The sequence below is a fragment of the Trichomycterus rosablanca genome, chromosome 7 (genome assembly GCF_030014385.1).
Source record: "Trichomycterus rosablanca isolate fTriRos1 chromosome 7, fTriRos1.hap1, whole genome shotgun sequence".
NCBI lineage: Eukaryota > Metazoa > Chordata > Actinopteri > Siluriformes > Trichomycteridae > Trichomycterus > Trichomycterus rosablanca.
Genome location: NC_085994.1, coordinates 22,302,036 through 22,318,344, shown reverse-complemented (window position 1 = coordinate 22,318,344; position 16,309 = coordinate 22,302,036). Strand labels below are relative to the sequence as shown.

Here is a 16,309-nt window from a genome sequence, read left to right as displayed (position 1 = left end):
GATGGATAGATGGGTGGGTTGGGTTGGGTTGGGTGGATGGATGGATGGATGGATGATGAGTTTGGTTGGATGGATGGATGGATGGGTGAGTTGGGTTGGATGGATGGATGGGTGAGTTGGGTTGAGTTGGGTTGGGTTGGGTTGGGTGGATGGATGGATGAGTTGGGTTGGGTTGGGTGGATGGATGGATGGATGGATGGATGGGTGAGTTGGGTTGGGTGGATGGATGGATAGATGGGTGAGTTGGGTGAATGGATGGATGGGTGAGTTGGGTTGGGTGGATGGATGGATGGATGGGTGAGTTGGGTTGGGTGGATGGATGGATGGATGGATGGATGAGTTGGGTTGGGTGGATGGATGGATGAGTTGGGTTGGGTGGATGGATGGATGGGTGAGTTGGGTGGATGGATGGATGAGTTGGGTTGGGTGGATGGATGGATGGGTGAGTTGGGTGGATGGATGGATGAGTTTGGTTGGGTGGATGGATGGATGGATGGATGGATGGGTGAGTTGGGTGGATGGATGGATGGATGAGTTTGGTTGGGTGGATGGATAGATAGATGGGTGGGTTGGGTGGATGGATGGATGGATGGATGGATGGATGGATGGATAGATGGGTGAGTCGGTGAGTTGGGTGAATTATTGGATGGATGGATGGTTGGACGGACGGACAGACAGACATACAGACAGACATCTAGATAGATAGAGAGATGGACAGAACTACACCTTTACCGATACTACCATCCACTACCATCCACTGCTGTCTGAGGCACTTTGCAAATGACTCACTTTGCAACTGACACTACGACACCTGCACAAGACGAGTTCATATGCAGATCAGCTTTGTGCACAGAGAGACACACCCTGATCAGCCAGGAGAGGTCGTAATTGCACCAGTTATGAGGAACCCTGGGCCGGCTTGTCCCACCCTGAACAACAGCCAATCGCTGTTCATGTAGCCGCTTAGCTGTATGGCAGAGCTGACTGACTGCATGTATTTGGACTTGTGGGAGGAAACCGGAGCACACGGAGAAAACCCACTGGGACTGGCCAAACCCAGGTCGTTCTTGGTGACATTTTCAGTGCTGAAACATTTCCTGACTCAATGCTTGCAGGCATATATGCTGTATAAAAGCCACCCAATGTAAATAAATATTCTTTTTAATGCCTGCTAGCATGGTGTACAGAATAAAAAACATCAAATATTGAATAAATGACCTTTTATGCTGCATTTTCTTTTATATAAAGCATAAGCACAGCATTCAAGGACTACTAACAATTTACCCTTGGAGGTTACACAGTGTATTTGTTGGGCTCCTTTTCATATCTGCTCATGACTGACAGTGTATAAAGTGACAAATCCACTATAACACGCTGTGTGTATCAGTCCTGAACCCGACCGTCAGCATGTTTCGGAAGATCTGCCACAAATACGGTATCAAAGCACCCATCAACACATCAATAAATAATATGGTAGCTTTTAAGGTGGATGTCGGGTCTGGCATACTACACTGCGGCAAATAAACAGCCGACGCTTACGGTTTCTGAGAAAAACGGCCCTGATAGGCCCTTAGGCTGCCTGATAGGAGCCTAAGTGCAACATTAAGAGACATCAAGCCGTGCAATAAGTGAGGACGTATTTACAGCAATATCTGCTATTACTGATAAATCTAATGATTTGTGGTGTTCTTGTCCTAATTATTAAGATAAGATGTATATACAGCTGTTTATACACCGATCAGCCATAACATTAAAACCACCTCCTTGTTTCTACACTCACTGTCCATTTTATCGACTTCACTTACCATATAGAAGCACTTTGTAGTTCTACAATTACTGACTGCAGTCCATCTGTTTCTCTGCATGCTTTGTTAGCGCCCTTTCATGCTGTTCTTCAATGGTCAGGACCCCCCACAGGACCACTACAGAGCAGGTATTATTTAGGTGGTGGATCCTTCTCAGCACTGCAGTGACACTGACATGGTGGTGGTGTGTTAGTGTGTGTTGTGCTGGTATGAGTGGATAAGACACAGCAATGTTGATGGAGTTTTTAAACACGTCACTGTCACTGCTGGATTGAGAATAGTACACCAACCAAAAGTATCCAGCCAACAGCGCCCCATGGGCAGCGTCCTGTGACCACTGATGAAGGTCTAGAAGATGACCAACTCAAACAGCAGCAATAGATGAGCGATCGTCTCTGACTTTACATCTACAAGGTGGACCAACTAGGTAGAAGTGTCTAATAGAGTTGACAGTGAGTGGACACGGTATTTAAAAACTCCAGCAGCGCTGCTGTGTCTGTTCCACTCATACCAGCACAACACACACTAACACACCACCACCATGTCAGTGTCCCTGCAGTGCTGAGAATGATCCACCACCTAAATAATACCTGCTCTGTAGTGGTCCTGACCATTGAAGACCAACATGAAAGGGGGCTAACAAAGGATGCAGAGAAACAGATGGACTACAGTCAGTAATTGTAGAACTACAAAGTGCTTCTATATGGTAAGTGGAGCTGAAAGGAGGTGGTTTTAATGTTATGGCTGATCATTGTAAAGCCTGTGTTGACCAAAAGAACTCTGGTTCTTGAACTTGTTATGTTCAGGTTTCTTATAACCTTCTTATAACCAAGTTATAATCAAGTTCGCGAACCATAACAGAGCCACTCTACTGATGCTGGCTTCCACTTCTGACTGAGTAGAGCTGTGACTAACACACTCCCCCTCCGACACGTGTGCAGTACCCGACTGCGTCTTTTTACCTACACGAGGCGAGCTCATATGCGGATCAGCTTTGCATAAGGAGAGTCACAAACTGATCCCCATTATCTGTAGGAACTTTTGTTTTTGGTGGAAATGCACTGAACGGGTTCAAAAAAAGTTCGCAAACCATAACAGAGCCCCTCTACTGATGTTGACTTCCACCCTGATTGAGGAGAGCTGAAACTGACACACGCCCCCTCCGACACACGTGCATGTGAGCCAACTGCATCTTTTTACGTACACAAGGTGAGTTCATATGCGGATCAGCTTTGCGCAAGGAGAGTCACAAACTGATCCCCATTATCCTCCGTCTCTGTGCAGGCGCCATCGATCAGCAGTTTGGAACCTTTTTTTTTGGTGGAAATGCACTTATTGGGTTCGAAATCAAGTTTGAGAACCATAACAGAGCCCCTCTACTGATGTTGACTTCCACCTTGATTGAGGAGAACCGAGACTGACACACGCCCCCTCCGACATGTGTGCATGTGAGCCGACTGCATCTTTTCACCTGCACGAGGCGAGCTCATATGCAGATCAGCTTTGCTCACGGAGGAACACACCCTGATCCAAACTTACCCCCGTCTCTGAAGGACACTTTTGTTTGGTGGAAATACACTGAAAGGGTTCAAAATCAAATTCGCAAACCATAACAGAGCCCCTCTATTGATGTTGACTTCCACCTTGATTGAGGAGAACCGAGACTAACACACTCCCCCTCCGACACGTGCACGAGGCGAGCTCATATGCGGATCAGCTTTGCGCAAGGAGAGTCACAAACTAATCCCCATTATCCTCCGTCTTTGTGCAGAGCCCTTCTACTGATGTTGACTTCCACCCTGATTGAGGAGAGCCATGACTAACCCCCCCCCCCCCCCCCCCCCCAAGGTTGTAATTGCATCAGTTATGAGAAATCCCCTCCACCATCCTCCATACGAAAGAGCCAATCATTGTTCGGTGCCCAGCCAGCAAGCCCCCACTGAGATTCAAACCAAGATCCAAGCAGTGGTGGGCACTGTTTTACACACTTTGTTACATTTACATTTATGACAGCACAGGTAGTTACTGGTTACACAAGATCCCAGGACCCTCTGCTGTAAGGCGACAGTGCTACCCACCGTGCCGCCCTGGCTGGGGTAATAGTGTGCCATATATATGAGCCACATGACAAACACCCATACCAATGGTGTGCCAGTCCAACAATCTTCTAAAATTGATATCGCTGTTAATGTACGAGGGACGAGACGGCCGGGTTCATTCCCGTGTCTTCACACCGACTGGTATTGATTTTGACATTTTTCAGACAAGCTCTGAATGTTTCACAAGGCCATCTGTGCCAGTCGATAGACATAAATCAGAGGCCGTTCAAAGCAGAACTGATAATTCTGTCTGCATGCCAAATGGCAGAAACGGGAAGATAAAAAAAAAGCCAATAGCATTCATATTAAGCATCATATCTACTGGAAGCATGGATTCATCAATGACAGTGGAGCAGCTTGGTGTCTCGGTGTGAAATATTAAAAGCTTGGCTGTGCGTGTAGTTCAGCAGCGGTCCGCAGGCCTGAGGCATCTTAACAGTATCAGGATCTAATAACTGCACTGATTTATCCTCAACCTTCAGCTTTTCCCGATGCAACTTGCTTCGAGCATCAGCCTGGTCATTAGTTGATGAGTTCAAGGTTATAAAAATAAATTGCCACATTTTTGTCACTACAGATGACTTCTTATTACTGATAATAAGTATACAATCAACTATTATATGCTTCTAGAATATTTTCCAGCATGAAAGTGGCACCGTGTACAAAGCAAGACAAATAAAGACATGGTGTAATGAGTTTGGTGTGGACGATCATCAGTAACTTGACATAAATCAGCATTAATTCCAAAATCCAAAGTCTGGTGGAATGCCTTCTCAGCAAAGCAGAGGCTACTCATGGTTTTGGAATGGGTACCACTGGATACCAAGGCTGTGATTCCAATATACAGTACACTGATCAGCCATAACATTGTTTCTACACTTACTGTCCATTTAATCAGCTCCACTCACCATATAAAAGCACTTTGTAGTTCTACAATTACTGACTGTAGTCCATCTGTTTCTCTGCTTGCTTTGTTAGCCCTCTTTCATGCTGTTCTTCAATGGTCAGGACCACCACAGAGCAGGTATTATTTAGGAGGTGGATCATTCTCAGCACTGCAGTGACACTGACATGGTGGTGGTGTGGTGGTGTGTGTTGTGCTGGTATGAGTGGATCAGACACAGCAGCGCTGCTGGAGTTTTTAAATACCGTGTCCACTCACTGTCCACTCTATTAGACACTCCTACCTAGTTGGTCCACCTTGTAGATGTAAAGTCAGAGACGATCGCTCATCTATTGCTGCTGTTTGAGTTGGTCATCTTCTAGATCTTCATCAGTGACCACAGGACGCTGCCACAGTGTGGTTGGCTGGATATTTTTGGTTGGTGGACTATTATCAGTCCAGCAGTGACAGTGAGGTGTTTAAAAACTCCATCAGCATTGCTGTGTCTGATCCACTCATACCAGCACAACACACACTAACACACCACCACCATGTCAGTGTCACTGCAGTGCTGATAATGATCCACCACCTAAATAATACCTACTCTGTGGGGGTCCTGTGGGGGGTCCTGACCATTGAAGAACAGCATGAAAGGGGTCTAACAAAGCATGCAGAGAAACAGATGGACTACAGTCAGTAATTGTAGAACAAGTAATTGTACAAAGTGCTTCTATATGGTAAGCGGAGCTGATAAAATGGACAGTGTGTGAAAACAAGGAGGTGGTTTTAATGTTATGGCTGATCAGTGTATCTTTGTCCTAAATTTTGGCAATTCAATCAGTCCTATTAGCCCCCTGGATAAAGTGTGTTTGTTTTACCCATGAGTGGAACTATAAAAAGTTATTGGATGAGGGAAGGAGAGGTGAAAGGCATGTCAGTAGCAAGCCCAGCACAGCAAGACAGAGGTTTTATTTTATTAAAATCCACACACCATTACAATAGAAAAGAGAAATTATCCGCTTAATTTTAGGACGGAGACTGTTTAAATCCTACAGGACATTAATAACTGCTGAAATCTGTTAGATTATAGTTTCGGAAGCAGATGGACCCGGTGTAACCGATAACACGGGCATGAAAGTGCTTAACAGGAATAAACAGATGTTTTGGGAGATGAAGACAGGAGAGGAGGAAAACAACAAGATGTAGTCTGGCTCGTAGAAGTCGCACGAGACATGCAAATCAATCCACATTTGCTCATTTCCACTTTAAATCCGAGTTTGGATCTCAGCTCTGCTACCGGTCGGCCTGACGCCCTCTAGCAGGCACAATTGGCACTACCTGCAGCAGACAAAATTAGCCACTAGTCCGATTGGAAGGAAAAGACCGGACTAGAAAATGGGATGGGGTCTTTGATGCTGTCAAAGGACCCTGGTTAGTAGCCCGAGGTGTCTGTACAGAAGTGGAAGAACATGGGGACCAGTGCGTGACTCTCCATGCGCAAGACTGGCACGAATCCAACAGTATGGGCGAATAAGAAGGGGTCGTGGACATCACTTTTCTACATCACCGTCACCTTCCGATGCATTTTCCCAGCATCATACCAACTTTTTAATGCCGTCAGCAAAAATTTTTTTGATTGATCGTGTAGCAGAGATGGGGACTCGAGTCTGTCACTCGAGTCCGAGTTGCACACACAGCAACTTCAGACTCGACTCGGACTCGTTTCAAATGACTCGGTCTGGACTCATGACTCACAAAAAAATGACTTGAAAACAACAAGAGTCTGCTCTCTAATAACGCTCCGGACGTCTTAACCCGCAACACACGCAATGGGTAAATGTTACAGCCAGCTTCCGGCGTAGTGATGAAGCGTCGCTCCCTACTCCCTACACAGTTTGAAGTTCACTTCATTTGAACATTTTTGTTACCTTTGGATTGGAATCTCCAATCTCCAGGGTGGAATACCCTACCCAGTGCACTTCACAGGAACAACTGGGGTAAATGGAACGCTCCTAGAGAATTGGCACTAATGGTTGAAAGACCGCTTTCTGAACCAATCAGACCTTCTGATTTAAATTTTTAGTAAGAAATGCTGTTATTTGCATTCATTCAGTTTGCATCACACAGATGATGTCAGTGAAACGCTTGATTGGCTTTGTAACGAGTTCGTGTTTTACTTCACAACCGGGAAAAGGGGTTTTAATTATAAGCACATTTACAAAATAACGGGTTCTATTCCTAATGGGACACACGGTTATAAATTTAATAGCATCTGGAAGAACATAAGCTAAGGTAAGCAGTGGTTATGATTTTTTTTTTTTTTTTGCTGTGTTTTGGTTTTTGACCGCTGTGAAGTGATTTATTGCACACTTTTGTTTTGCAATGAAAACAAAACGTATCAGTTTAAGCTTTTAACTGGTACCTTCTTGTTACTGAAATTACATTTATTTGCACAATGACTAGGAAAGTAAAGGCACTGAGTAAAACGGCAAAATACAGTCGCTAAACCGTTGTTGTTTATATGAACTTACAGATTATTTGTTTATTTCTACGCTGCATTTCCAATATATGTTTTGTGTATATTATATTGACTCGTGACTTGACTTGGACACTAGCCTAAAGACTTGTGACTTGACTTGGACTCATATTTTGTGACTTGTGAACATCTCTGGTGTGTAGCCACTCTCGCCTAATGAATTGTACCCACCGTGACACAGGACTATAGGATAAAGTGGTGGTAAAACAGACAATGAATTAAAGATGCCAGGGGAATCACCAAGGTACAACATTTGCTTAAAGGAGAGTCATTCCACCTAGTGGTATGTTTTTGAGAGTTAGAGAAACCAGTACTTGAATACAACCAGCTCGGACACTCGGACAGAAAACAGAGGTGGGGTTTGAACCTGGTTCCCTGAAGCCGACACTACATGTTCAGGGTGTGTTCTTGCTTTCTGCCCTGACTTTCTAGCTGGTGCTGACCAGGATCAAGTAGTTGGTAAAAATAATTATTGAATTTAATTAATTAACTATACCTATATAATAAAGGTTAAAGGTAGAACACGGTCATTGAGACAGACACACACACACACAGGGTTATGAATGAGATTTAACCCAGGGAAAAAGCATCAATTTCCAAATTTCCAAAGAGGATAAATAAGAGGATACGTTACTGCTGCTCCTGACTAATTTATAAAGCAGTTCAGTACAGACTGTAATCTTATCTTGATATTGTTTATTATTCATGACTGGAATTATAAATATAATTGTAGCCATAATTAGAATTTAGTTATAATTACAACAGTAAACACTGTGGTATATGCAGGAACCAATTCTGCCCTCTACTGGAAGTTTACACCAATTATGAAAATCTAGGAAGAGAATTAGGCCAATCTTATTATTTAAAAGTAAATTTCGTCCTGTATTTGTAGTTTATATTTTTTATGGCCATGATAGGCTGTTTGATCTGGCCCGTTGAGCATTTACAAAATTGTCCTTTAGAGTAGTGCTTGCAAACTGAACTAAAAAAAAACTGAACTGAAAGTAGAACTTGAAACTTCAAGTTCGCGGTTTCCATCTCGAAATTTCCGAAACGCTTTTGTCAGAGCAGATCTGCGTTTGAATCTCACTGATCTCGTTCCTGACATCACCAGGCTGCTCCGCTAAACAGGCGCACTCACTGAAATGGTCAGTGGTAACTGCAGATATACTAGTGATGAGTCGTTTGTGAACGGTCCGATTCCGGTTCTTATCGACTGTAATCCACCCATTCAGCTTCGCATCAGTTGAGGGAATTAATTATAACTGGTAATAAGAGCTGCACTTTCAGTATCACGGAAAGCGAGCGAGACACACACACACACACACACTTACATTCACATACACTAACACCACACACATAAACACACACTCGCACGCATGCATACTCACACACACACACACACACACACGCAGAAAGCTAGCGCTAGTAGTATAATGACAAATAATTGAGAAATAAACTATAAACTTGTTTAATTGTGTTAAATCTGGTTATTTCATTGTGCTTATGTTTTAAAGCAGAAACAAACAAGTCGCATCTCTGTACAAAAGAGGATTTTTCTGAAACTTAATGAAATGCAACCACAGTATGTCTCTTCCCTGTGGTTTTTTTTCCCTTTTGAAATAAATCTTTTTTTCTCATTTAAGTGTTGTTTGAATTAGGAATACATTTAAGGCAAGGTAGCAACATTTTATATTAATGTCGGGGGTGTCTTAAAGTTTACCCCCAGTAGCGCCTCCCGAAGAACGAAGAGCCTTTTTTTTAACGGCTCTTTAAAAGGAACCGAGCCGAAAAGATCCGACTCCCTTCAAGAAGCCATAATTCCCATTACTAATATACTGTATATACACACACACACACACACACCTAATTAATGTGTGCCATATGTGGTTCTGTGATGAGAAACATAGGTGGTACTTGGAACTTTTGGTTTGATAATGGGTGGTACTTGGTCTAAAAAGTTTGAGAACCACTGGTCTAGAAGATGCCCAACTCAAACAGCAGCAATAGATGAGCGATTGTCTCTGACTTTACATCTACAAGGTGGACCAACTAGGTAGGAGTGTCTAATAGAGTGGACAGTGAGTGGACACGGTTTTTAAAAACTCCAGCAGCACACTGACACACCACCACCATGTCAGTGTCACTGCAGTGCTGAGAATGATCCACCACCTGAATAATACCTGCTCTGTGGTGGTCCTGTGGGGTCCTAGATACCTAAATACCTAAAATCACTTACACTCGCTTGATCATAATATCATAATAATCAACTTTTGGACCGTTTGCTAATGCATTTTTTGGCAAAGCTACAAACCTTGACTCACCCTTGCTCATAACAGACTAGTTCTTTCATGAACGCTTCTTTTATACCAGGCATGATTGCATCACAATTCAAAAACATGATTTTGGAATCTATTATGGAGGGCAGAGCCTCACACTGACACACTGTCAGACATCCCAAGTTGCAAAATCTAATTTCAGGGAGGTACCCCCGGACCCATACCTCGACCCCGACCCCCCAAGCCTACATAGTGCACTAAATAGTGTGAAAGATAATAGATTTATGTTTCCTACATAGTGCACTAGACTGTATATTAGAAAAGAATTTACGTTCCTTACTTAGTGCACTAGATAGTGTACTAGATAATAGACTTATGTTTCTTACATAATGCTTTAGGTAGCGTATTAGTTAACAGATTTAGGTTCCCTACATAGTGCACTAAATTGTATATCAAATAACGGATTTATGTTCCCTACATAGTGCACTAGATAGTATTTTAGATATGAATATGTTCCCTATGTAGTGCACTAGATAGTGAATTAGACAATTGGTTTATGTTCCCTACACAGTGCACTAGATTGTATATCAGATCACGGATTTATGTTCCCTACATAGTGAACTACATAGTGTATTGGATAACGCATTCATGTTTACTACATAGTGCACTAGAAAGTATAACTAGATGATGATTTGTGTTCCTTACATAGTGCACTAGATAGTGTATTACATAATTAATTATGTTCCCTACATAGTGCACTAAATTGTATATCAAATAACGGATTTATGTCCCCTTCATAGTGCAGTAGACAGTATATTAGACAATTGATTTATGTTCCCTACACAGTGCACTAGATTGTATATCAGATAACAGATTTAATACGCGATCGGGGGAAAAAGTCTGTGTCGCCTGTGTGCGCGTGTGTGTCGCTCTTGGCCGCTCGTTCTAGATTCCGGGAGATTTTATCTGACTTGCGGGCATCAGGGAGCCGCTATGTATATGCGGGAGACTTCCGGAACTTCCGGGAGACTTGGGATGTCTGCACAGTTAATCCAAAATAGCAATGGAACTAACTATCACAATGTACTAGCTGATATTTAAGTACAAATTATAAATAACATGTAGCACAGTTAGCTGTAATGCTAAATTAGAATGTTGTGTTTTGTTTTATTTACCAGAAGCCATGCCTAGTTTACCAATAGATTTGTATAGGAGGGGCAGATCGCATTCATGAGGCTAATACAACCAGAATGAATACCCAAATTCTAAATTAGGCAAAGCTACAATGCTAAGTTGTGGTCAAACTGCTAACTGAACCACAATGATGGACCATTTTCAGCTCAAATCTCAAGTCTCAGCAGTGTAAAAAAACTCTTACTTTGGACTCTTACTCCAATTGCCCGACTGCGTCATGCTTCCTCTCCACCAATGCCGATCCCTGCTGTGATTAAGAAGAACGAAGCTAACCCACGCCCCCTCCAACACGTGGGCAGCATGCCATATGCATCTTATCATCTACACTTTGACGAGTGCGGTGCAGCTCAGCGTTGTGTACGGAGAGACACACCCTGAGAGCACTCTTTTCTCATCTCTGTGCAGGCGCCATCAATCAGTCAGCAGAGGTCGTAATTGCACCAGTCATGAGAGAGAGACCCATATCCGGCTTAGTCCCACCCATATCCGGCTTAGTCCCGCCCATATCTAAACAACAGGCCAATCGTTGTTCACTTAGCCGGCAGGCAGAGCTGAGATTCGATACTGAATCATTTCCTTTTGAGAACTCGAGGGTCCTGGGACACTGAATTTGTACCTTCTCCTGGTCACTTTCTGTCCCTGTATGTTTGCAAATTGGGTCGGCTACCTTAACTGCCCATGCTAAGCATTCCCAAATCTTCCTTCCTTGTGTCCTGATCAAAACGAAGCTGTTACTGTAGATCTAAATGAGTAAAATATATCACGGTCAACTCCCAGAAACCTTCCCTGACCTTAAATCGCTAACAGGCTACGTAATTCCCACCAGAGATCAGATCCAGAGTCAAGTCCCATTTCTAATTTCAGCGAAGCTCTAATGAAAGGTGTGAAGCTTCAAATCACATTAACCCTTCAGCTGATGCTGACTAAGCACATTGACGCCTCTAAATGGATCGTCTAGACAACTCCGAAAGCCTTATACGGCTGTTTTTAACCCAATCACGACCCTTTTATCAAGTGTAACCACACTCACATCAGTATTTCCCATAATCTGTGGTAAATAGATCCCACATGGGTCAGTATCCTTATTATATGCACTACATATATGGTATGAAGTAGCTGCTGCACCACACAAGCATATGAAAGCATTCGGGATTAAGTGCTTTCTAACAGCATTATAAAAAAAAAAGAAAATAATTTAAAGTTAAATTAGGGTAAATTTAGAATGTAGTGCCTGCAGCATACACACACGGTTACCGTGTCACTGTTATTGCATCAAGTTGCTTTTTAAATGCATCTTTTAATCGTTTGGTAACAGAAGATACTAATTGTTGCTGCTTTATTACTGATTCATAGAAGCCTTCAGGTTGCTGTGTCAGATTTGGACTGCAGACACTGTGTCTACGAAGCCACCGAGGTTTCGTTATGTCTTCTCGGGAAAAGACGTCGCCTTAATGGCAGCATATGTTCCTCTACAATCCCAATATACTTCTCAGCATCAGAGGTACCTTCACATGCATGCTAGTCATCCCTGAAATGAGCAGTTTAAGGCATTCTCTTTGCATAGTAGTACAGTTTTATGTTTCATTTATTGATGCAGCGGTGGACTGTGTTCAGTGACAACGGTTTTCCAAAGTACTGCCGAATCCATGTCCCTGTATTTCTAACAGTACGCTGACTGTTTCTCATGCAGTGCTGTCTGAGGGCTCAGAGGTCACACATATTAATCAATGGTTTCCTGGCTTGTCCTACACATACTTCCACAGAGATTTCCACAGAATTCCTCAATCTTTTCACAATATTATGTGCGGTAGATGGTAAAAGAGCTCAATTATTTGCAATCTTCCATTGAGAAATGTTTTTACTGTCATTACTCTCAAAGTTACATAAAGTGTTGAGCCATGGCCCATCTTTGCTTATATATATATATATGTATATATATGAACTATTTATGTATGTCGAGGTGGGTATATTGCTGCTCACTCCTCCTCCAACCCACGCACAGCCCTTAGCGGAACCCTTTTTCACCTATGCATTCTGCACAGACACCTCTCTATCTCCTAATCAGGATCCTTACACAGCTGTTGAAGACCCCACCCACATAGTCCGGCCATCTCGCCCTAGCAGAAACATGTCTGCTGCAGGCACTGCCAATTATGCCCACTAGATGGCACCCAGTTTCGAACCGATGAGTTCAGAATCTCGGTGTTCCTAGCAGGATATCCAGCTGCGCCACCTGGGCGCCTCCATCACTGTTAAAAGTGCCTTTTTTTATTATACAGTACTTAACTAAACTAACTGAACTAAACTACGAAAACGACAAGTTGCATTTTTTTTCTTTGCTGCTCTTTATTACAGAAAGTCAGCATAGTTTTTTTAATGAAATGATTACAAATACTTCCACATTTTAGCTGAAATCCTAACATTGCTCTTTGCTAACTGTAGAAACTTTTCTAACAATTGATTGTCAGTGTCAAATAAAGTTGCCAGTTCAGCAAAACACAAAACTGCATCTAAAAGAAAGAAACAGTTTGTTGTTACTGCTGCAGAGGGGGTTTTTGCATTTCACACCACGAAGCATCACAACAGTTACAGATCAATGGACTGCACTTCTGCCCTTGTTAAAAATGATTTCCCCGATTCTGGAACAGCGCAAACATTTTCAAGTGCACGTACTTAGATAATTGCTTTGTTGTACCAAAGAAGTGTCAGTGGTGTCACTCAACACAGCACTGACACCCAAGGACATATGTAGCTCAATAATGTTCAAATATAATAAATATTAATTAATTTGGGGCTTTTTAAAAGAAAAAGTCAACTAAAAATAAGGCTTAAAAACAACAGCTTGAACGATATTAAAGTCAGACATTTTCTTGTATGATCATCAAGTTTCAGTTCAAAATCAGAACCAACAACTCAAGCACACAGCTTTCTCACATTCTACCAAACACAGCAAATTGTACAACAAGAAAACCCAGCTGACCTTTAACCGCTTGACTTACCGACATTAATGAAGTTAGCAGCCAAGAAGAAGTTCCAGTGTCGGCTCAAATGAGAGTCGGTGTCATTCATGGCGCCCCATGACTTCATGGATTGATTTGAGGAGTCCGTGTTCATGCTGTAGTCTCCAGACTGCAGGGACGTATTCAAAGAAGCTGTATCCATTTTGTTTTTGTTTTTTTCAAGAAATATCAACTCAAGAGCTCCACTTTGAAGGAACAAGTCAGAAATGAGGAACGTCCATCTTCAGAATTCCACAGTCATTAGTCTGAATGTGGCTGGAAGCTCATCTGTCTGCAGATGTTCTGGTAGAGACTAATTAAAGGTGAGTTGATGTGGTAATAGGATGAGGGCATCTGTAAACACTCCACAATTGGTTCGTCTGCCGTTCAGCTCCCAAGCGAGTGGTCAGGGCTGGGACCGTCTGGAGTGATAAAGCACCTGAGGGCACAGTACGAATGAGTACAGGTGAGACAGTAGTTAATCATGAAGTTCCTAACAGTCTAACCTGCTTCAAGATTTGCTACAAACCAAAATACTAAATGGAAATGGAAGCTTGATCTTAAGCTTTTTACTATTTAAGAAAAAAAAATGTTTAAAAAACACAGTTTAAAAAAATTTAATAAATACAAATAAATAAATGATGTGGAAAAGTAAAAAAAAAAAGTCTTGACTTTTAATTATTTATTTTAATTATTTTATTTGAGTATTTCAATGTTTTATTAATTTATTTAATGATTTACATATATATATATATATATATATATATATATATATATATATATATATATATATATATATATATACAGTGGGGGAAATAAGTATTTGATCCCCTGCTGATTTTGTAAGTTTACCCCCTTACAAAGACTTGAACAGTCTATAATTTTTATGGAAGGTTTATTTTAACAGAGAGAGACTCCAGAAAAAAAAACATTAAATAAAAGTTATAAATTAATTTGTATTTAATTAAGGGAAATAAGTATTTGATCCCCTACCAACCAGCAAGAATTCTGACCCCCACAGACCGATTATGTGCCCATGAGGCACACAAATTAGTCCTGTCCCTGTATAAAAGACTCCTGTCACAGAATCAGTTTCTTCCGTTCAAATCTCTCGACCACCATGGGCAAGACCAAAGAGCTATCAAAGGACGTCAGGGACAAGATTGTAGACCTGCACAAGGCTGGAATGGGCTACAAGACCATCAGCAAGAAGCTTGGTGAGAAAGAGACCACTGTTGGTGCGATCATTCGAAAATGGAAGAAATACAAGATCACAGTCAATCACCCTCGCTCTGGAGCTCCATGCAAGATCTCACCTGGTGGGGTAAGAATGATTCTGAGAAAGGTGAGGTCAGTCCAGAATTACACGGGAGGAGCTTGTCAATGATCTCAAGCAGCGCAAATTACCACAGACACATATTTACGTGGCACAAACATAAACCAATAAAATTGTTTGATTAAAATTCTCGTTAAATTTTTTTGAACGACAGCCCTATATATATATATATATATATATATATATATATATATATATATACATATATATATATATATATATATATATATATATATATATATATATATATATACATATATATATACAGTATATATATATATATATATATATATACAGTGTATCACAAAAGTGAGTACACCCCTCACATTTCTGCAAATATTTTATTATATCTTTTCATGGGACAAAACTATAGAAATAAAACTTGGATATAACTTAGAGTAGTCAGTGTACAACTTGTATAGCAGTGTAGATTTACTGTCTTCAGAAAATAACTCAACACACAGCCATTAATGTCTAAATGGCTGGCAACATAAGTGAGTACACCCCACAGTGAACATGTCCAAATTGTGCCCAAAGTGTCAATATTTTGTGTGACCACCATTATTATCCAGCACTGCCTTAACCCTCCTGGGCATGGAATTCACCAGAGCTGCACAGGTTGCTACTGGAATCCTCTTCCACTCCTCCATGATGACATCACGGAGCTGGTGGATGTTAGACACCTTGAACTCCTTCACCTTCCTCTTGAGGATGCGCCACAGGTGCTCAATTGGGTTTAGTCCATCACATTTACCTTCAGCTTCCTCAGCAAAGCAGTTGTCATCTTGGAGGTTGTGTTTGGGGTCGTTATCCTGTTGGAAAACTGCCATGAGGCCCAGTTTTCGAAGGGAGGGGATCATGCTCTGTTTCAGAATGTCACAGTACATGTTGGAATTCATGTTTCCCTCAATGAACTGCAGCTCCCCAGTGCCAGCAACACTCATGCAGCCCAAGACCATGATGCTACCACCACCATGCTTGACTGTAGGCAAGATACAGTTGTCTTGGTACTTCTCACCAGGGCGCCGCCACACATGCTGGACACCATCTGAGCCAAACAAGTTTATCTTGGTCTCGTCAGACCACAGGGCATTTCAGTAATCCATGTTCTTGGACTGCTTGTCTTCAGCAAACTGTTTGCTGGCTTTCTTGTGCGTCAGCTTCCTTCTGGGATGACG

The 16,309-nt window shown here is 42.0% G+C and overlaps 1 protein-coding gene across 1 annotated transcript in view; it reads right to left on the bottom strand.

Moving 5' to 3' along the window:
* Nucleotides 1-13,958, bottom strand: part of plch2a (phospholipase C, eta 2a) — a 242,407-nt gene extending 228,449 nt beyond the window's left edge. Inside the window, exon 1 of the mRNA XM_062998522.1 lies at nucleotides 13,796-13,958. Coding sequence (XP_062854592.1) covers nucleotides 13,796-13,958 — 163 coding nt within the window. The remainder of the gene's footprint in view (nucleotides 1-13,795) is intronic.
* Nucleotides 13,959-16,309: the final 2,351 nt, after the last annotated feature.